At 46.1% G+C, this 14771-nt stretch overlaps 1 protein-coding gene across 6 annotated transcripts in view; it reads right to left on the bottom strand.

Annotated features, from left to right (window-relative positions):
* Nucleotides 1–1086: 1086 nt before the first annotated feature.
* ZHX2 (zinc fingers and homeoboxes 2) overlaps nt 1087–14771 on the bottom strand; it is a 75523-nt gene continuing 61838 nt past the window's right edge. For all 6 annotated transcript variants that reach the window (XM_071421732.1, XM_071421734.1, XM_071421737.1 and 3 more), the window contains 2 exons: nt 7496–10189; nt 1087–2355 (listed from right to left, as the gene is read on the bottom strand). In XM_071421732.1, coding sequence (XP_071277833.1) covers nt 7500–10004 — 2505 coding nt within the window. In that variant the 5' untranslated portion in view covers nt 10005–10189 and the 3' untranslated portion in view covers nt 1087–2355; nt 7496–7499. The remainder of the gene's footprint in view (nt 2356–7495; nt 10190–14771) is intronic.

Here is a 14771-nt window from a genome sequence, read left to right as displayed (position 1 = left end):
CCACCAGGCTGCCACCCTGGCCAAGATGTGCCAGCCTGCTTGCTGGGGACAGCCTCAGATGTATTAGCTGTGTGATGAGAGACTGCAGGGCCACTGCCATTGTTTCATTCGAATTGCAGAGATCTCTGAGAGCCCCAGTCCTGTGCCCTAATCCACTGTATCTGGGATGCACAAATACAGAAAAACCCAGGTGGGTCTTGTTCTTCCTAAGCTCCCCAGGAGCACTGCTAGTTAAGTAGGTCAGTGCTCCAAACACACAGATGTACAGCTCATGTCAGACAGGAGAGATGCAAACTGCAAGACTAAGCCATCAAGTGGCTGTTAAAAACTTCACAAGGGCAATTAAATTATTACCATCCTTTCATACAAGCAGTAGAAAGAGAAGTGGCAATTAGTTTCAGTTACAGCTTTGGAGTTCTGGACAAGCATCTCCAGATGCATTTTCTTTTTGGTCACCTGCTCTGTGCACCCATGACTGCACAGGCATCTGCCCCCACCCTGCAGATGAGCACCTGAGCTGTGTGTGATGGGACATGTGCATGCTCCCTGTCTGGCTGCCTCTGCCCAGGGAGCTGCTGCTGTCACTTCCCCACCTTTTGCACACAAATGCAGCAAACAAAGGGCTGCCCCATCCAGTCACTCCTCTTCAGCAAGGAACCAGACACCTTTACTGCAAGGGAATTCACTTGTTGCCACCCACTGCAAACCTCCCTCTACAGTTATATGTTGTGCTGATTAATAAAAATAACTCCATATGGGTGAATCACAGGGCTGGTTTCATTCATTTGTTCGGTTTGTGAATCTGCAATCAAAATAAGAGGTGTTCCCCAAAGGCTTGTTCCCAGGCACTGTCTGCATCCTTCCTGCAGGAAACAGCTCACTGACAGGGGGGAATCAACATTAGTATTCATGGAGTTCACTTTAATACAGTTAGCATTTGCCACATTCTGCAAAACCAGTAAAACCCTCATTGCAGCTCTAAAGACATCAAACTCCTGTGCACAAAGTTTGGGCTGAGGGTGGGTGGGGTTTGGTTTTCTTGGGTTTTATTTATTTTAGAGTAAAACAAAAGAGTTGAGAAAAAAGTTTCCAAAATTTTTAGCCTTTGTTTTATTGAGCTACAACAAATGAGCAACAAGTTAGAAAAGTTGGATTTATTCAAACTCCCTACATCCTGTTTGTGCAGCACACTGAAAGGTGGGCAAGTTCTCCAACCCCAGCTCCTCAGAGGAACTCACTGGGCAGCTCTTGCACCCAGGCTCCTGCTCCCCTCTGCTCCCTCCTCACACATGCACAGACAGACATCCCCACACAAATCCAAATTAGCAGTATTTGAAAAAAAGTGCACTCAGGAACCTAAGAGTGATCTAAAAATTTAGTGGCAAGGGTTAATAAGAAACTTCTGTTGTGCGCTACAACGTCTAAAGCTGGAGGGCAGCTGCTGGTTATGGTGTCCATCACTGTACCAGCCAAAGAAACACAAATAAATTTGGATTATGAAGCATCTTCATTTCCTCATTCCAACCCCTCTGGGAGTTGTAATGCATGTTTAAACAAAAAGTGCTAAAAAAACCCCAAAACCAAACCAACGATCAAAAAAAGGCATTCTGGCCAAATCTTCAGAGACCCACAGCTGGGGCTGGCTGGTGAAAAGTGAAGTACAGGAGCTGGAGAAGACTTGCCTTGTAGGAGCATGGAAAAGCAGAGATTTAAATATTTCAATCAGTAGCAGGTGGCCATAGAACAAAACAAAAAAGTCAAAACAACAAGAGAAAAAAACAAAAAAACAAACCCCACTGCTCCAGAACATGTTTAACTGGTCTGAAATGTAAACTGGAGTGGGGATCTGGGCTCAGGTGTTGATCTGCACCAAGACAACTCCAAAAGATTGCAACTCTTTCTTAAAACACTTCAGGAAAAAAAAATCTCCCTCCTCCACAAAAGACACCTCCCTCCCCCCAACCAACCCCAAAATTTCTCAATTGCATTTTATGCAAGAATAACTTGCACCTATTAAAAAAATTAACAAAATTTTTATGTTGTACAAATCTGTTCCAGTAGAGGAAGAGGCAGGGCAGGAAAGTGGGTGGGAGAGAAACTAAGAGAAAACTATGTACAAGGACCCTTTCCTCTTTCTTTCTTCTCTTTTGTAATGCAGTAGTAGGACTTTGGCACTATCAACAATTCCATGGTGATGCTCCATGAGAATATTTCTTCCCACTGTGCCTCCACAAGCGCGGTTTGAGACTTGGAGTCACAGCACACTCTCTCACCCAGGCAGGAAAATAGAGTTGTCTTCTATTTTCAGAGAGCATTTCCCCTTCAACATCAGGACAGTGCAGCTGAGAAGTACCCCTGCAAAAATTACAACAGCAGCATATTATTTTTTAAGGCACTATGAACTGTTTGAGCTGTTAACTATGCTGAGACCTGGTTTACATCCCTGCACATGTGGTAACACTGTTTTGTGTTAACTGCACCCTGAGGCCTATCCTTATCACAGCCTCATCTGGTAGGGTGCTGCATTTTTGCTGCATGTAACACCCAGCTAACAACCCCCTGTAGACTTCCAACAGGGATATATGGTCCAGCCTTGGCTCAGGCAGATTCTCACACTGACTCAAAATGATGCCTGCACATGTTTGGGGCAACCACTTTGCAACCACAGGACAGACAGTGCTAAAACCAAGAAGACTTCAGGTCTTTCTTCCCCAGTAAATCCCCTTGTAAGGCTTCCTATTTCACATGATTTCAGAAAATGATACAAACTAAAAGACAATGGAAAAAGTTGGATGTGCCTGTGCTCTGCAAAGCAGCTTCCTGGTTCTGCTGTCACCCCTGCACCATCATAAAGGCTGCACAATTGGACCAGGGATTAAGAAATGACCCCTCAAAACCCAGCCTTCAAACAGGCACCAATTCACACCTATCCCCAGCTCCCAGCAAAAAGCAAGGGCTCTATGACAGGGATTATGCTCAGTTTTTCCACACTGAGGTGTGAACGTGCAAGAAGTGCAAACATCCTCTGCAGCCACCCTGCAGCAGTGCTCACTGAAACCTGAGCCGACCCCTTATTTCACACCTCTCAGGGATGTTGCTGCCTGCTCTGTTATTTCCCACAAAAGCAGTGGGCTCTCTCTGTCTGGCATCTGCAATGCAGTCAAGCCCAGGGAAAGGCCACAGGCTTGCACCAACATCAAGGGGAAAAGTCCTCCCCCTACCCTTGAGACCTTCCCACACAGGCCCCTGTTCATCCTGACCCACTGGAGAATTTTAATTGCTGCACTGGGTTTTGCTTCTCCTTCTGAAATCCTTCATTATATTAGTGCTTGAGTCTCTAATGCGCCTCACTCATTTCAGGGGAAAAAGCATGTCCTCCCTACTTCAGCCTCATTCCCTGAGAAGTTTTAGGGTGACCTGAATTCTGCAAAAACCTCAAAAGTTTCAGGATGACCTGAATACTACACTGGTCAATCCCTTGCTGAGTTACTTCAGGAGGCTGACTTGGATCCCAGCACCAGTGGCAGACACAACTGAGAACTTTCTAAATGAAACCCTAAGTCTCAAGAAAAGTGAGAACTTGGGCAGAAAGTGAGAAACCCAGTGATGTTCACTGCTGGTGGTTTTGGACACTAAGGAATGCACTGGGTCCCTGGCAAGCAGGTCATGTGAGCTCCTGCAGCACTGCAGAGGGGGCTGGAGATGCCAGGAGGACCCAGACCAGCCCTGATGCTCAGTCTCATGCATTCAGCAGATGCAATGGATGATTGCCTTCAGGCTTTCTTTTTTTTTTTTTTTCCTACAGTGCAACCTTCACACGTGGTTTGACTCTGGCAAATCTCCACAGAGCAGTGGTCACAGCCAGCAAGATCTGGGGTGTTCATGTTCCCACCATGAGCCACAGGCTTTGGTGCCTACATCTTGCAGGGGTCATGCTTAAAAAAGGAGGTAATGAAATAACTCCAAAAAGAGACAGTTTACTGTGGAAAGGTGGTGATGGGGGAAAAAACCAGATCATTCTGAGAAAAAACAAAAGCTCTGGTCTTGGGAAAACCCCAGAGGAGACAACACCAAAGAAAGCCAGCAGAACTGGCACCCTCTGGTCCTGCTCTCCTGTCTGAGCTGTAGTTTGCTGTGTTTAATTCAGAACCAGTTCCTGTTTGTCAGTTTGTGCACAGGAGGAGGACAAGGGACCCAGTTCTGACCTGTGCTGTGGGAAGGCAGGAACCTCTCTGCTGATGGAAAGGGAGCTACAGCTCTCTCTTGACAGAGCAGCTGGGCCTCACTACAGGAGGGACACAAAGCTTCATGACAGTCTCAGGACACTTCCAGAGAGGGCTTTAGTGCACCCTACAGCAGCCACTCAGCATCTGGAAGGCCTGGTACCCTATGGGGACAGGTCTCCCAGTCTCTGTTCAAGAAAACTGACCTGCTCCATGGAATAAATCCAATTTTGCCAACAGCTTCAGATACAGACTTAGTAACAGAGCCTCTCCTTAGTCCTGGGATGGCATTGCAGAACCTGGCATGAATCCTGCTCTCACAGAGGCCCAGTCCCTTGTGAAATTCCCTCTAGCTTCAAATCCCTTCTAGATTCCCTCTTCTGCAGCAGCAGAAGAATCTGCCAAACATGGATCAGTTTGGGAAAAACTCGTTTTTTTTTAAGGCACAAGGTCTGTGGAGGCTATGACACAAATGCTCTCTCGTAGTTCCAAAATCTCCTAAAGCTACACACTGGAGAAGAGTGACTGAGATGGTCTGGAAGAACTGAGGTTTTACAAAAGCCACACACAAATTCAGCCAAGCAGGGTATGGAGGTCAATCATCAAAACCCATTCATTTTAGACTATGTAGATCAAGCTGGCAAAACAGCAACACCAGGAATATGCAAGGTGCAGCTCCTGCCTGGTGTGTGGCTCAGCAGTGAGAGACTCACCCAGCAGGTGTGGCTGTGTGAGAGACAAGAGGAATCCCTTGTCAGCTCTTCAGTCCACCTCTTATATGTGGTACCTGAGGAGCATGTTAGGAAAAATCCAGCTTTTATGACAACTGACAGAAACAAGTTCCTTGTTAGGTCATACAGAAGTCTCTGCTTTTGAGTCATACCCTGGCCATCACTTGGGATAACACCTTGTTAATTTAACAACAAAATTTTAGCTGAAAATTTCTAAGATTGGCTGTCCAATGAAAACTTAGAAAAAGTAGTTGAGATTATTCCCTGAGTCCCATCAGATTGGGATATCAAGATTCCAAATTTTGTGTCACAATGACTGTGGCAATGCCTCCATGTGTGCACCACAGAGCAGCACTTGCATTCCTCAGCTGAGACTTACAGGCAGAATATAGGAAAATTAAGAGGACTTTTTTAGGTCCCCAGACCAGCACACTGAGAAACTGGCAAGGAGCAGAGGACAAAAGGGCCCTCTGACCATTACTGCACACTCCTTGCAGCAGAAGTCCTGCTCCAGTGCACCTTTTCTCAGCAGGTATTTTACACAGAACCACCTGAAAGCTCCTCATGAAAATGATCACTCAGCAACAGTTTAACTGAGATCAAAGTTCTTATAAAAATTCCTCTCTGATAACAGTTGAGCACCTCCAGAGCCCTGAAGCTTTATGGCCAACACCTGCACAGAGGCAGGAGGGTCACTCCACACCTGACACTGCTCACAAGCACAAAAACCCAGGCACCAAACCCAGGCTGCTGCAAGGAGCTGGTGCAGATCTTGGTTTCATAATACAAGAGGTTTGTAAGGAACAGGGGTTTCAGGCAGCTCCCCATGCTCCTGCCTTCTTCTCCACTGCCCCTCTGAGCCCCTGATCTGCTCCCTCTCCTTGGAATCAATATGTGTAGCTGGAAGGGGGAAATGTTCTGGAATAACAACCCAGCGAAAAAGAATCCCACAATGCATTTATTCCTCACACATTTGACTTTAAAAGGCAGATCAGATCCTGGCTCTCCCTTCTTATGTGGCTGCACAACAGTGGCACCCCAGTGTGCCTCTGGCTGATGTTCCCACATCCTTCTTCCTTTAATCCCTGCCTTTGACACACAGGTAACACCTGCTCCTCACATCCCTAATTACCAACTTTTCCAAGAGTAATGGAAGACAGTGCCTTGCAATGCAGTCTGAGTCTGTAAGATTTTGGTATAAAGGTGCTGTCATAACATTTCTCAAGATTAGCTAAAAGAATTCAAAAATAATACCACTTCAGGGTTGGTTTTTTTCTCAACTCAGAGAATGTCCAGGAGGCTTTGGGACAAGTACTGCACATGGAGAAAGTGGTGTGCTAGCCAGCAGGGCTCACTGCCAAAAACTGCAGCTCTGCAACAGGTGGTTCAATCCAAATACTGGTATCTATAATAGCAGAAGTCTTATATACAAGTGTGGAGGCACTTCTATCAGTCCTGGCTATTTTTTTTTAATTTTTAAAGAAATGTAAAGTGTATTTTACTTATTAGATGCCAGAAAATTACCAATTTTCTCAAACAGGTGTTCTCTCACTATGGTTTTTAATGCAGGATGCTGAGTTTTCTGTAGGATAAGCTCTAAAGTTGTGGTTTAAGGAACCTCCAGATTCAGGAATACTGAGCACAAAATGTTACAGGTTCCAGTGAACTCAATTCAACATGCAAGAATTACTGACAGTGCTTGTTCCAGATTTACACCTGTGCAGTTGTGATCAGAAACAGGTTTCAGCTCTCCAAATAACAAGTCCTTTTGCACTGGGAAAGATCATATAACCCCCCACCCCCCTTAAAGCCAGGCCCTGCAGCTTGCTTTTAAATTCAAGATCCTGTGAAGAAGAGCTGCTAAACACCCACACAGCTTAGTCTGGGGCATTTCCTAAGCCTCAAGTGAGAGCAAGCAGAACAAAGCTAGACTGAAGAGAGTTCTCACTTGCAAGAGGAAGAAAACACATTTGCATGAGCCACTTCAGTCCCACTTTTTTCTTTTTTTTTGCTCGCTTTTGCATAAAGAGGCATCTGTGTCCTAGGCCCTTCCCCCAGTGACCTTTTGTTTTCAACATGGCAGGATGCTGCAAAGGAAGGACCTGAGATGCAAAAACAGGCACAGCCTCTAGTCAGTGATCTCTCAGCAAGGGGGATATTATCAGCTAGTATTATTTACTATTTCTTCGTGTGGCTCACCCAGCATGTTTTATGTAAAGTACATATAGGTTGTTTAAAGACAGAAAGTTTTAAGGTTTAATCACTTATTGCAAAAAAAAAAAAAAAATTATGAAAACCTCCCTTATCCAGGACCTGATCCACAAGGAGACAAAATCCAAGGCAAATGGCACTAACCCCTCCTCTATCATGCAGTTGGCTTTAATTTACAAACAGAATGGGTTCCCTTTTGTTCAGGCATCCAGCAGGCACAAAGCATCCGGCAGGGATGGGCTCCAGGGATTTACACTGAAGGGCTACAGAATGCTGGAAGCACACCCTGCCAAAGGCAGGCTCAGAGAACCAGGGCACCCTCAGCATTACCTGTCTATACGTGGGAATTGTCTCCAGATATACTTTCAGAGTCCAAGTCTGGCAGCTCTGTGTGGCCCTCTGTGGGGGCTGTTTGGCTCCAGCTGTCCGTACAGTCCGAGGCAGCGTCGTCCTCGCCCACCGTCACCTCCACCCAGTTCACCTCTGCTGGCTCCTCGTTCTCCTCACTGCCGTGGCCATCGTGGCTGTTGCTGCACTCCAGCCTGTCCACCCCCTCTGCCTGATTCCCCAACAAAGAGTCCTTCAGTGGCTCACAGTCTCTTTTTGCTCTCACCACTGGTTTCCCCCCATTCTCTTCATTCAGTTTTTTATGCTCCTGGTAATGCTGCCGAGACACCTCATTACCATTCTTTGGACTCTCAATGTGCTTTGAGGTCTTTTTCTGGCTTTGCTTGTTATGACCATCACCAGCACACTGCTGCTGGTACTGGTCAATCCATTTAAGTGACCCAGTTCTCAGTGAAGACCGGTTTTCCTTGAACCAGCGAACTATTTCAGTTCTCGTGAGCCCAGTCTGAGATGCCAGCTGGTCATACTCCTGGGGTGACGGCCACTGGGTCCTTGCAAATGTGCTTTTCAACAGATGAATTTGCTCTTGTGTTTTCTTCAGTGTGGTGGAGGACCCAGATAAAGCACCAGGGAGCTGAGAGCCTGTCAGAAGTTCTGCCTGGCTTATTGCACCATTGGGAGTTCCTTGATCCTTAATTTTTCTGTATGATCCCATCGAGTCCAGGACAGCTTGCTCCATGCTGTCCCTTATCTTTCTCCGTTCAGAGAACCATGAATCTATCTCCCTCCTACTCAGCTTAGTCTCCACTCGAAGCCTGTCCAATTCTCCCTGGGTAGGAAAGGAGCATTTTAGGAAACTCTCCTCGAGGGCCCTAAGCTGCTCTTGAGTTTTCTCTTTGAATCTCTGGGGAGTAAGATCTGTGTATGGGTGAAATGACCGGCCATGTCGACCAGCTGAAGGTGCTATTTGATCTTTCCCTAAAGCATCACCAGGAATTTGCACAATGCCCCTCTGACTTCTGTACCTGTGGTCACTGAACCACTTTTTGATCTCACTCCTGGAAAGACCAGTTGCCTCTATAAGCCGGTAGACTTCTGCATCATCAGGAAACTGGCTTGCCATGAAACTGGCCTTCAGCTCTGCTATCTGCTCCTTGGTCTTTTTCCTCTCACTGGCTGGGGTCACAGGAACAGCAGTCACCTTGGCAGGAATCTCAGGCACCTGGACTACGTGAGGACGCTTGGCCTCTGGGGCACTTGATAAGGTCTGTATTGTCCTCTTTTGGCCCTGGTTTGGGGCAACAGCAAGGGTAATTGGTGAACAGGAAACAGTTGAACCATTTGACACAGGAGTCAAAACCAGGCCAGTCTGGCCCAGGATCTGACAAGGCAAAGCTGTCTGGATGATGGGCTGTGGCATTTTTGCAGTTGCCAAAGGAGCTGGCAGGACGGTGATGGTCTGGGGAACTGCCTGGATAGTACCATTGAACATCTTCTTCCTTGCTTCCTCCACTTCTTCAGGAGACCAACTTATACCATGCTTCAAGCGCTGCGTAGCAAACCAGATTCGGATTTGTTCTTCGGGATGTTTCGATGCTGCCGTCAACCACGACAGCTCTGCTTGCGTTGGGTAAGGAAACTTATTAAAGGAGTTGATCATGGTTGCGTTAGTGTCCAGTGCAGAGTTGTATTTGGTACTGTTCAGAGGGACCGGGACCTTGGGGACAAGGTTGATATTTGGTGGCAGCTGTACAGAGGGCATTACATGGGCTAACACATCATGGAGGAGGTCTCCATTTATACAGGCAATCGCTTCAGTGGCTTCAGTGATGATGCGGGGCAGAGCGCCATCCACGTGGTTTTCTGTAACTCCCTCCTCTGGCTTTTTAGATCCCTTCTTGGCTTCCCCTTTAGGCTTTCCCAGCTTCATCACTGGTGCTTTATTTGCACTGATTGCCCCATGAAGTGAATCGTCACACTCTGGGTTCTCCAGCCCACTGCTAGTGACAGTGACATCGTTAGTGGCAGCCTCGATAGACTGCTCTAGGACAGTCTGATTATTGCGTTTAATTAACTTCAGTTTAAAGTTAGTCTCTCCCGGGTGGTATTTTGTGTTGTGGTCAGATAAAGAATCGTATTTTTTGGTTGTGAAGTTGCATTCAGCACAGACATACAGGGGGTTGAGAATGACATTTGGATGCTGAGTGTCAACGTGCTCTGTAAATTCATTTAGGTTTTGTGTCGAGTAAGGGCAGTACTTACACTCATAACCACCCTGGGGTTTCTTAGACTGATTTTCACCCGCGGGCTTCGCCTCCACCACCTCACAGTCTTTGACTGAATTTTCTGAAGGCCAGGTGTTTTTGGAGTCCTGCTGTGATGCCCCAGTCCCCTTGTCTTTAGGAGTCTCTGCGCCCTCGGCACCTTCCTGCTCCACGACTTCAGAGGTTCGCACCATACAGGGAGTTGTGGACTTTCTCTTGCTGGCCATGGCAGCTGCTGGCAGTGTGCTGCTGTCCCAGATGGTGGCTTCTTTTGACAGGGTGAGCAACCAGCTCAGTAGATCTTGCAAACAGCTCCAAACTTCCCTGATTATTTGACTCTGTTTTGTTTAAAGACTTTCTGCCCTGGCTGTGACCCTCAGCTTTGCCAGCAGACCCATCAGCTGCATGACACCTGTGAAACAAAGCACACGTTGTTAGCCACTGATCAATAAAACACAGATTTAGCAGAAAGCCACAGCTCAAGGTGTGTGCATTTGCAAGGCACAATATTTTGGATATTGCCAAACTCTTCTTCCTCCACATCATCATTTTAAGAGTCAACAATCTCCCCAAAAAGAAAAACGTCATGGGTAATTTGCAATGAAGTGCACCACAAGAAGAAAATGACTGGAATAAATAAGATGAACAGACAGAGAATTTTAATTTCCACTAGACTCAATGTGTTTAATTAGGAAAAGAAGAAGATAGTACTATAAATACTGCATCTTTTTATAGAAGCTGCAATTCTATTAATTACTATTTTGAAGCCTGCAGATTTGAAATTGAGTGTGATTTATATTAAACTTAATTACTTCCCACTGTCACTTACCTTGTAAATATGACTACTAAATGATTATGGTTACTAATGATGGGTGATTTCTAAATAAAGCTATAGGATCTGCCTTGGTTGTAAAAGTAATGGCAGAAAGAAGAGTTAATGTAAACCAACACTTCCAAAGGTCTGTGTTTTGAGAAAAGGTGGGCTCAAAGAAACTGCAGCAGGAAACTCCAGCAGATTTGTGGAGGCCTATCAAGTCTTTTCCAGATGAGAAGTTTCCTTAAAACACTACTTTCTCACTCAGTATTGACAGAAACAGCTACCAAAGGCCACAGAAGCCTCAGATTCCTTTTAAACAGGGACCCTTTCTGTGACCCCACTGATAATGTCCCAACTTGTGCATGTCACCCCCTGAGGATTAAAAAAAGCCAAACCAAAACATTTCAAAGCTTTATTTTTAATGCTCAAGCACCTTTGAAAGTTCCCAAATGCAGAATTCTGTAACATGTATTTTCTGAAGGATAGGAGGCAAACATCAGTCAGAACAAGCACAAAGAAAAATTACATTAGCTTTTTTAGGATCTACACACACTCATCGGGACTGGATGGAGGGAAAAAGAGCAATTTAGTTGTCAGAAGAACTTAATAAAAAAACAAAGATAAAAAAGGTCTCTTCCCTATTTGACAAGATGCTTTTTAAAATTTATCACTGATTCAAATTTGTTGTTCTTCCTGGTCAGATGATCTCTGGTTTCATAATACTTCTACAGTCTTGATGGAAAACTCAGATTTAACAATCAAGAAGTTCTTGGTATAGAGTGGGAGGCACACTGGTGTTCACAAACCGGAGGAGGATGGAAAGGGGAGATTTGCTGAGTGGGTCAGGCCTGCACTGAGTTCTGCAGAAGTGTTCTAAATGGAGAATTTGAACTAGAGATCCAATGGAAGATACCCTTACCCCTTGCAGGGGGGACAGACTGGATGATCTTTAAAGATAATTTCCAAGCCAAACCATGACCTCATGTCTAATCAAATGCACATTTGCTTATTGTGAATATAGTAAATCATAAATGATCCAGAACTGGAGACATGAAGATCTAACAAAATAAAATATCACTGCAGTCACGTCTGGACACATCCAACATCAGCAGAGACTTTATAACCACCTGAGTGCTGTCCCTGTATCTGCTCCTCTCTCTGGAGCCTTGGCTCCGTGAGAGAACCTGTGAAAGCAGCTGCAGCTCCTCGCTCGTGTTTGCAGCTCAGGAACACCCTGCAGGTCTCCAGTGCTGCTGCTCTGCCTGTCACAGAGCATCCCATTCCTGTACACCTGGAAACTCAAACCATACACTCCAGCTGGGGATAAGAGCAGGGATGGCAGCTCCCAGCTCTCACACAAAACCCAGCAGGAAGCAATTCCCCATCCATGGAACGCTCTGTGTGCGGACTCACCACACAGCGCCTTTGGGTAAGGCTCTGGTGACACTCAGGCTATGAAACACCAAACACACCCTGGAGAAGATCCCATGCATATTTACTATGGTGCAGCTGCCTCTGCATACCTGCCCAGTGCTTTGTGTTCACAGCCACTGCCACCCCTGCACCTCCCAGCCCTGCCACAGCCCAGGCACGCTCCTGCAGCCTTGGTGAAGCACCAGAGCAGCTGGCTGACCTTCAAGGGTGCATTTGAGCTCCAGGTGCTTCCCTGGGAAACAGAGCACAGCAGCTGAACTCTGTGAAACAGGCACGGCTCTGCCTTGGTCAGGGTGACCCAGTGCTATTCCCTCTAACCTAGGACCACCAACATTGTCACCACCATTCCTCAAATCATTCGCCTCTGAGCCAACATTTCCTTTTCTGTTTCCTTTTTTTTCCTTCTGCCTTTTAATGATAAACAAACAAGAACAGTGAAAGCAACGATGCCTGGTTTTCTGTACATTTGTGCAGATTTACCACTGAAGTGGATCACAGTGAACGTTCTCTATCATTTCCACATATTCCTTCAAAATTCCCCTCCTACTTCACCTCACAATTGTCCTTCCACAGATATTTTGGCTGTGATCTGTGACTTGCTGTGTCCCACTGCAGGTGGGATCCCAAGCTAGAGACAAACACACAACTGTCCCAGTGCCCATCTTCCTGATCACCCATTTTCAACTGTGCTTACAGAAAATTAATTTGCTTTGAGGCTTCTTCCCTTATACCAAATTTGGTTGAAACAGGGCAAAAGATAGGGGCAGAATGGGCTCTGTAAGCCCAGCTGGTGCTGTGAACAGGGTCAAAGTGATCAGGTCACCTCACTCTCCCCTGTAGATCCCACAACATTTGTGATACTGACTTTCTTAGATGAGGGAAGGGAGGTGCAAGGCAGTGTCCTGGCCAGGGTAATGAAGATGGAGCCATGGCTCCTGAGATGCTCCTCTGAGTCTTGCTCTCCCTCCCAGGCCACAGCTGCACCTAATGGTCTGCTCCTGTTTTTATGTATGACCTCGTGCAAAATTCATGTGGCAACATCAGCAAAAGGAAGAAAATTCAAAGGACATCAAAGACAGAGCAAGGCTTATTTATATTTCACTGAACTTCCCCCCATCTCCACAGGAAGAAAAAGCTAGGAACATAAAGGAATGTGATGGAAGAGAAAAGAGTGGAGAAGGAGAAACATCTACGTTACAGCTTTGAATCAATCAAAGGTTTCTTAAAAGTCAGACTAAATGTTTTCAATTCCCCAGTCTCTGGAAGCTCAGCAAGCTCTCTGCTGCACCAAGCTCCCAACTCTCATGAGGACCAGCCTCAAACAAGGATGCTCTGATACAGAGGAAGATACAAGGTCCCTTCAAAACATAGCTAAGTGTGTGGAAAGATGAAAAATTCTGTCTGCTACTGTTTTCCCAGAAAATTGTACAGACTGTTTCTTCTCTTCCTTCCTCCTCTCCACAGAGTGGTTTTCTGCATGTCTAATTGCTGGCTTTCTAACCCTACACTTTGAGTAGTTTTTTCTGCCACATGAGAATCATGCTGCACCACAGAAATCAAGCACAAGTCAAAGGCTTCTTTTTAGAGGTCAATAAAAGAAACAAATTACTTTTAGTCTATGATGTGTAGTCTTGGGCACTCATAACTAACTACAGACTGTCTTTGTCCCTTTGACCCACACCCTGAATGATGGGGAGGAGGAGAAGCTCAACACTTTCATGAGCAAGGAGAGTTCATTGGGATCTCCAAGCAGTAGCCCCTGCAGGACCTCAGTGAGGATGTCATTTGGGATAAAGCAAGAGAAAGCTCCAAAAGAGGATTGGACCCCCACACCCCAAAACACATCCAGCTTTTGGGAGGTGCATCATGTACATTTGCAGGGACTGCCACAGCTCATCCCAGAACATTAGAGAAAGCATCAAGAGCATCTCAGAGCTTTCCAACATGAGCCACTTGCCAGAAAATCACAGGCCCAGCAGACAGCTTTAAATATGCAGTGTTGCTCCTGACAAAACTGATAAAGGGAGCCACTTCAGCTCCTCCAATGCAAGGCTTAGCCACTGGCCCATCCTGATGGCAACCTGAGCTGCACCTCCCCACCTGAGCCCTGTCCACACAAATGCATTCCTTCCAGGGCCAAACCCACATCTGATATTCAGTGCAGGGCTGCACCATGGCCAGGTCAACCTCCATCCCCAAAGCTGGCCCTGTTCTCCTTATATTTTGTTATGGACAGGACTGTGGACAAATAATCTCTATTTTTGGGCTGCTGCCACTGTGGAGTGCCCACAGGAGTGAGGTGCAGGGTGATGTCAGCAGCTGCCTTGAGAGCTCACTGTGTCCTCACTGGGCATGGGGAGGGAACAGAGCTCTCATCCCTCCAGCTCACCTGCCACATCTCTTGTCTCCCCATACTGCAGGGGGTTGAAAGAAAAGAAAATCTCGTTTTTTGAATTTCCTTTTTAAATGAACAAATGCACAAAGCAGCAAAAGGCAACCAGGTGAAAAACAGAAGTGCTTGGCTGCAAGCAGAATCTGTCACTGTGAATGAGGTTTAAACCAAACCACAGAGAACATGTGTGCAGGAACAAAAACTTTCAATCTGCTCTGCTTCAGCAAAGCCATCCAGGACAGGAGCACACAAGTCAGAAGCAATGCCTTCTTTTAAATTTATCTCTCCACAAGTGTGTCACAGCACTTATAAGTGAGGGCCTAACCTGTCTTCTTTTAATTTCTGAAATTT

The sequence above is a fragment of the Agelaius tricolor genome, unplaced genomic scaffold, assembly GCF_023055355.1.
Source record: "Agelaius tricolor isolate 1412-34295 unplaced genomic scaffold, bAgeTri1.0.p SCAF_2, whole genome shotgun sequence".
In the NCBI taxonomy this organism is placed as follows: domain Eukaryota; kingdom Metazoa; phylum Chordata; class Aves; order Passeriformes; family Icteridae; genus Agelaius; species Agelaius tricolor.
Note: the sequence above shows the minus strand (reverse complement) of the source record. Positions and strands in the feature narration are given on the sequence as shown.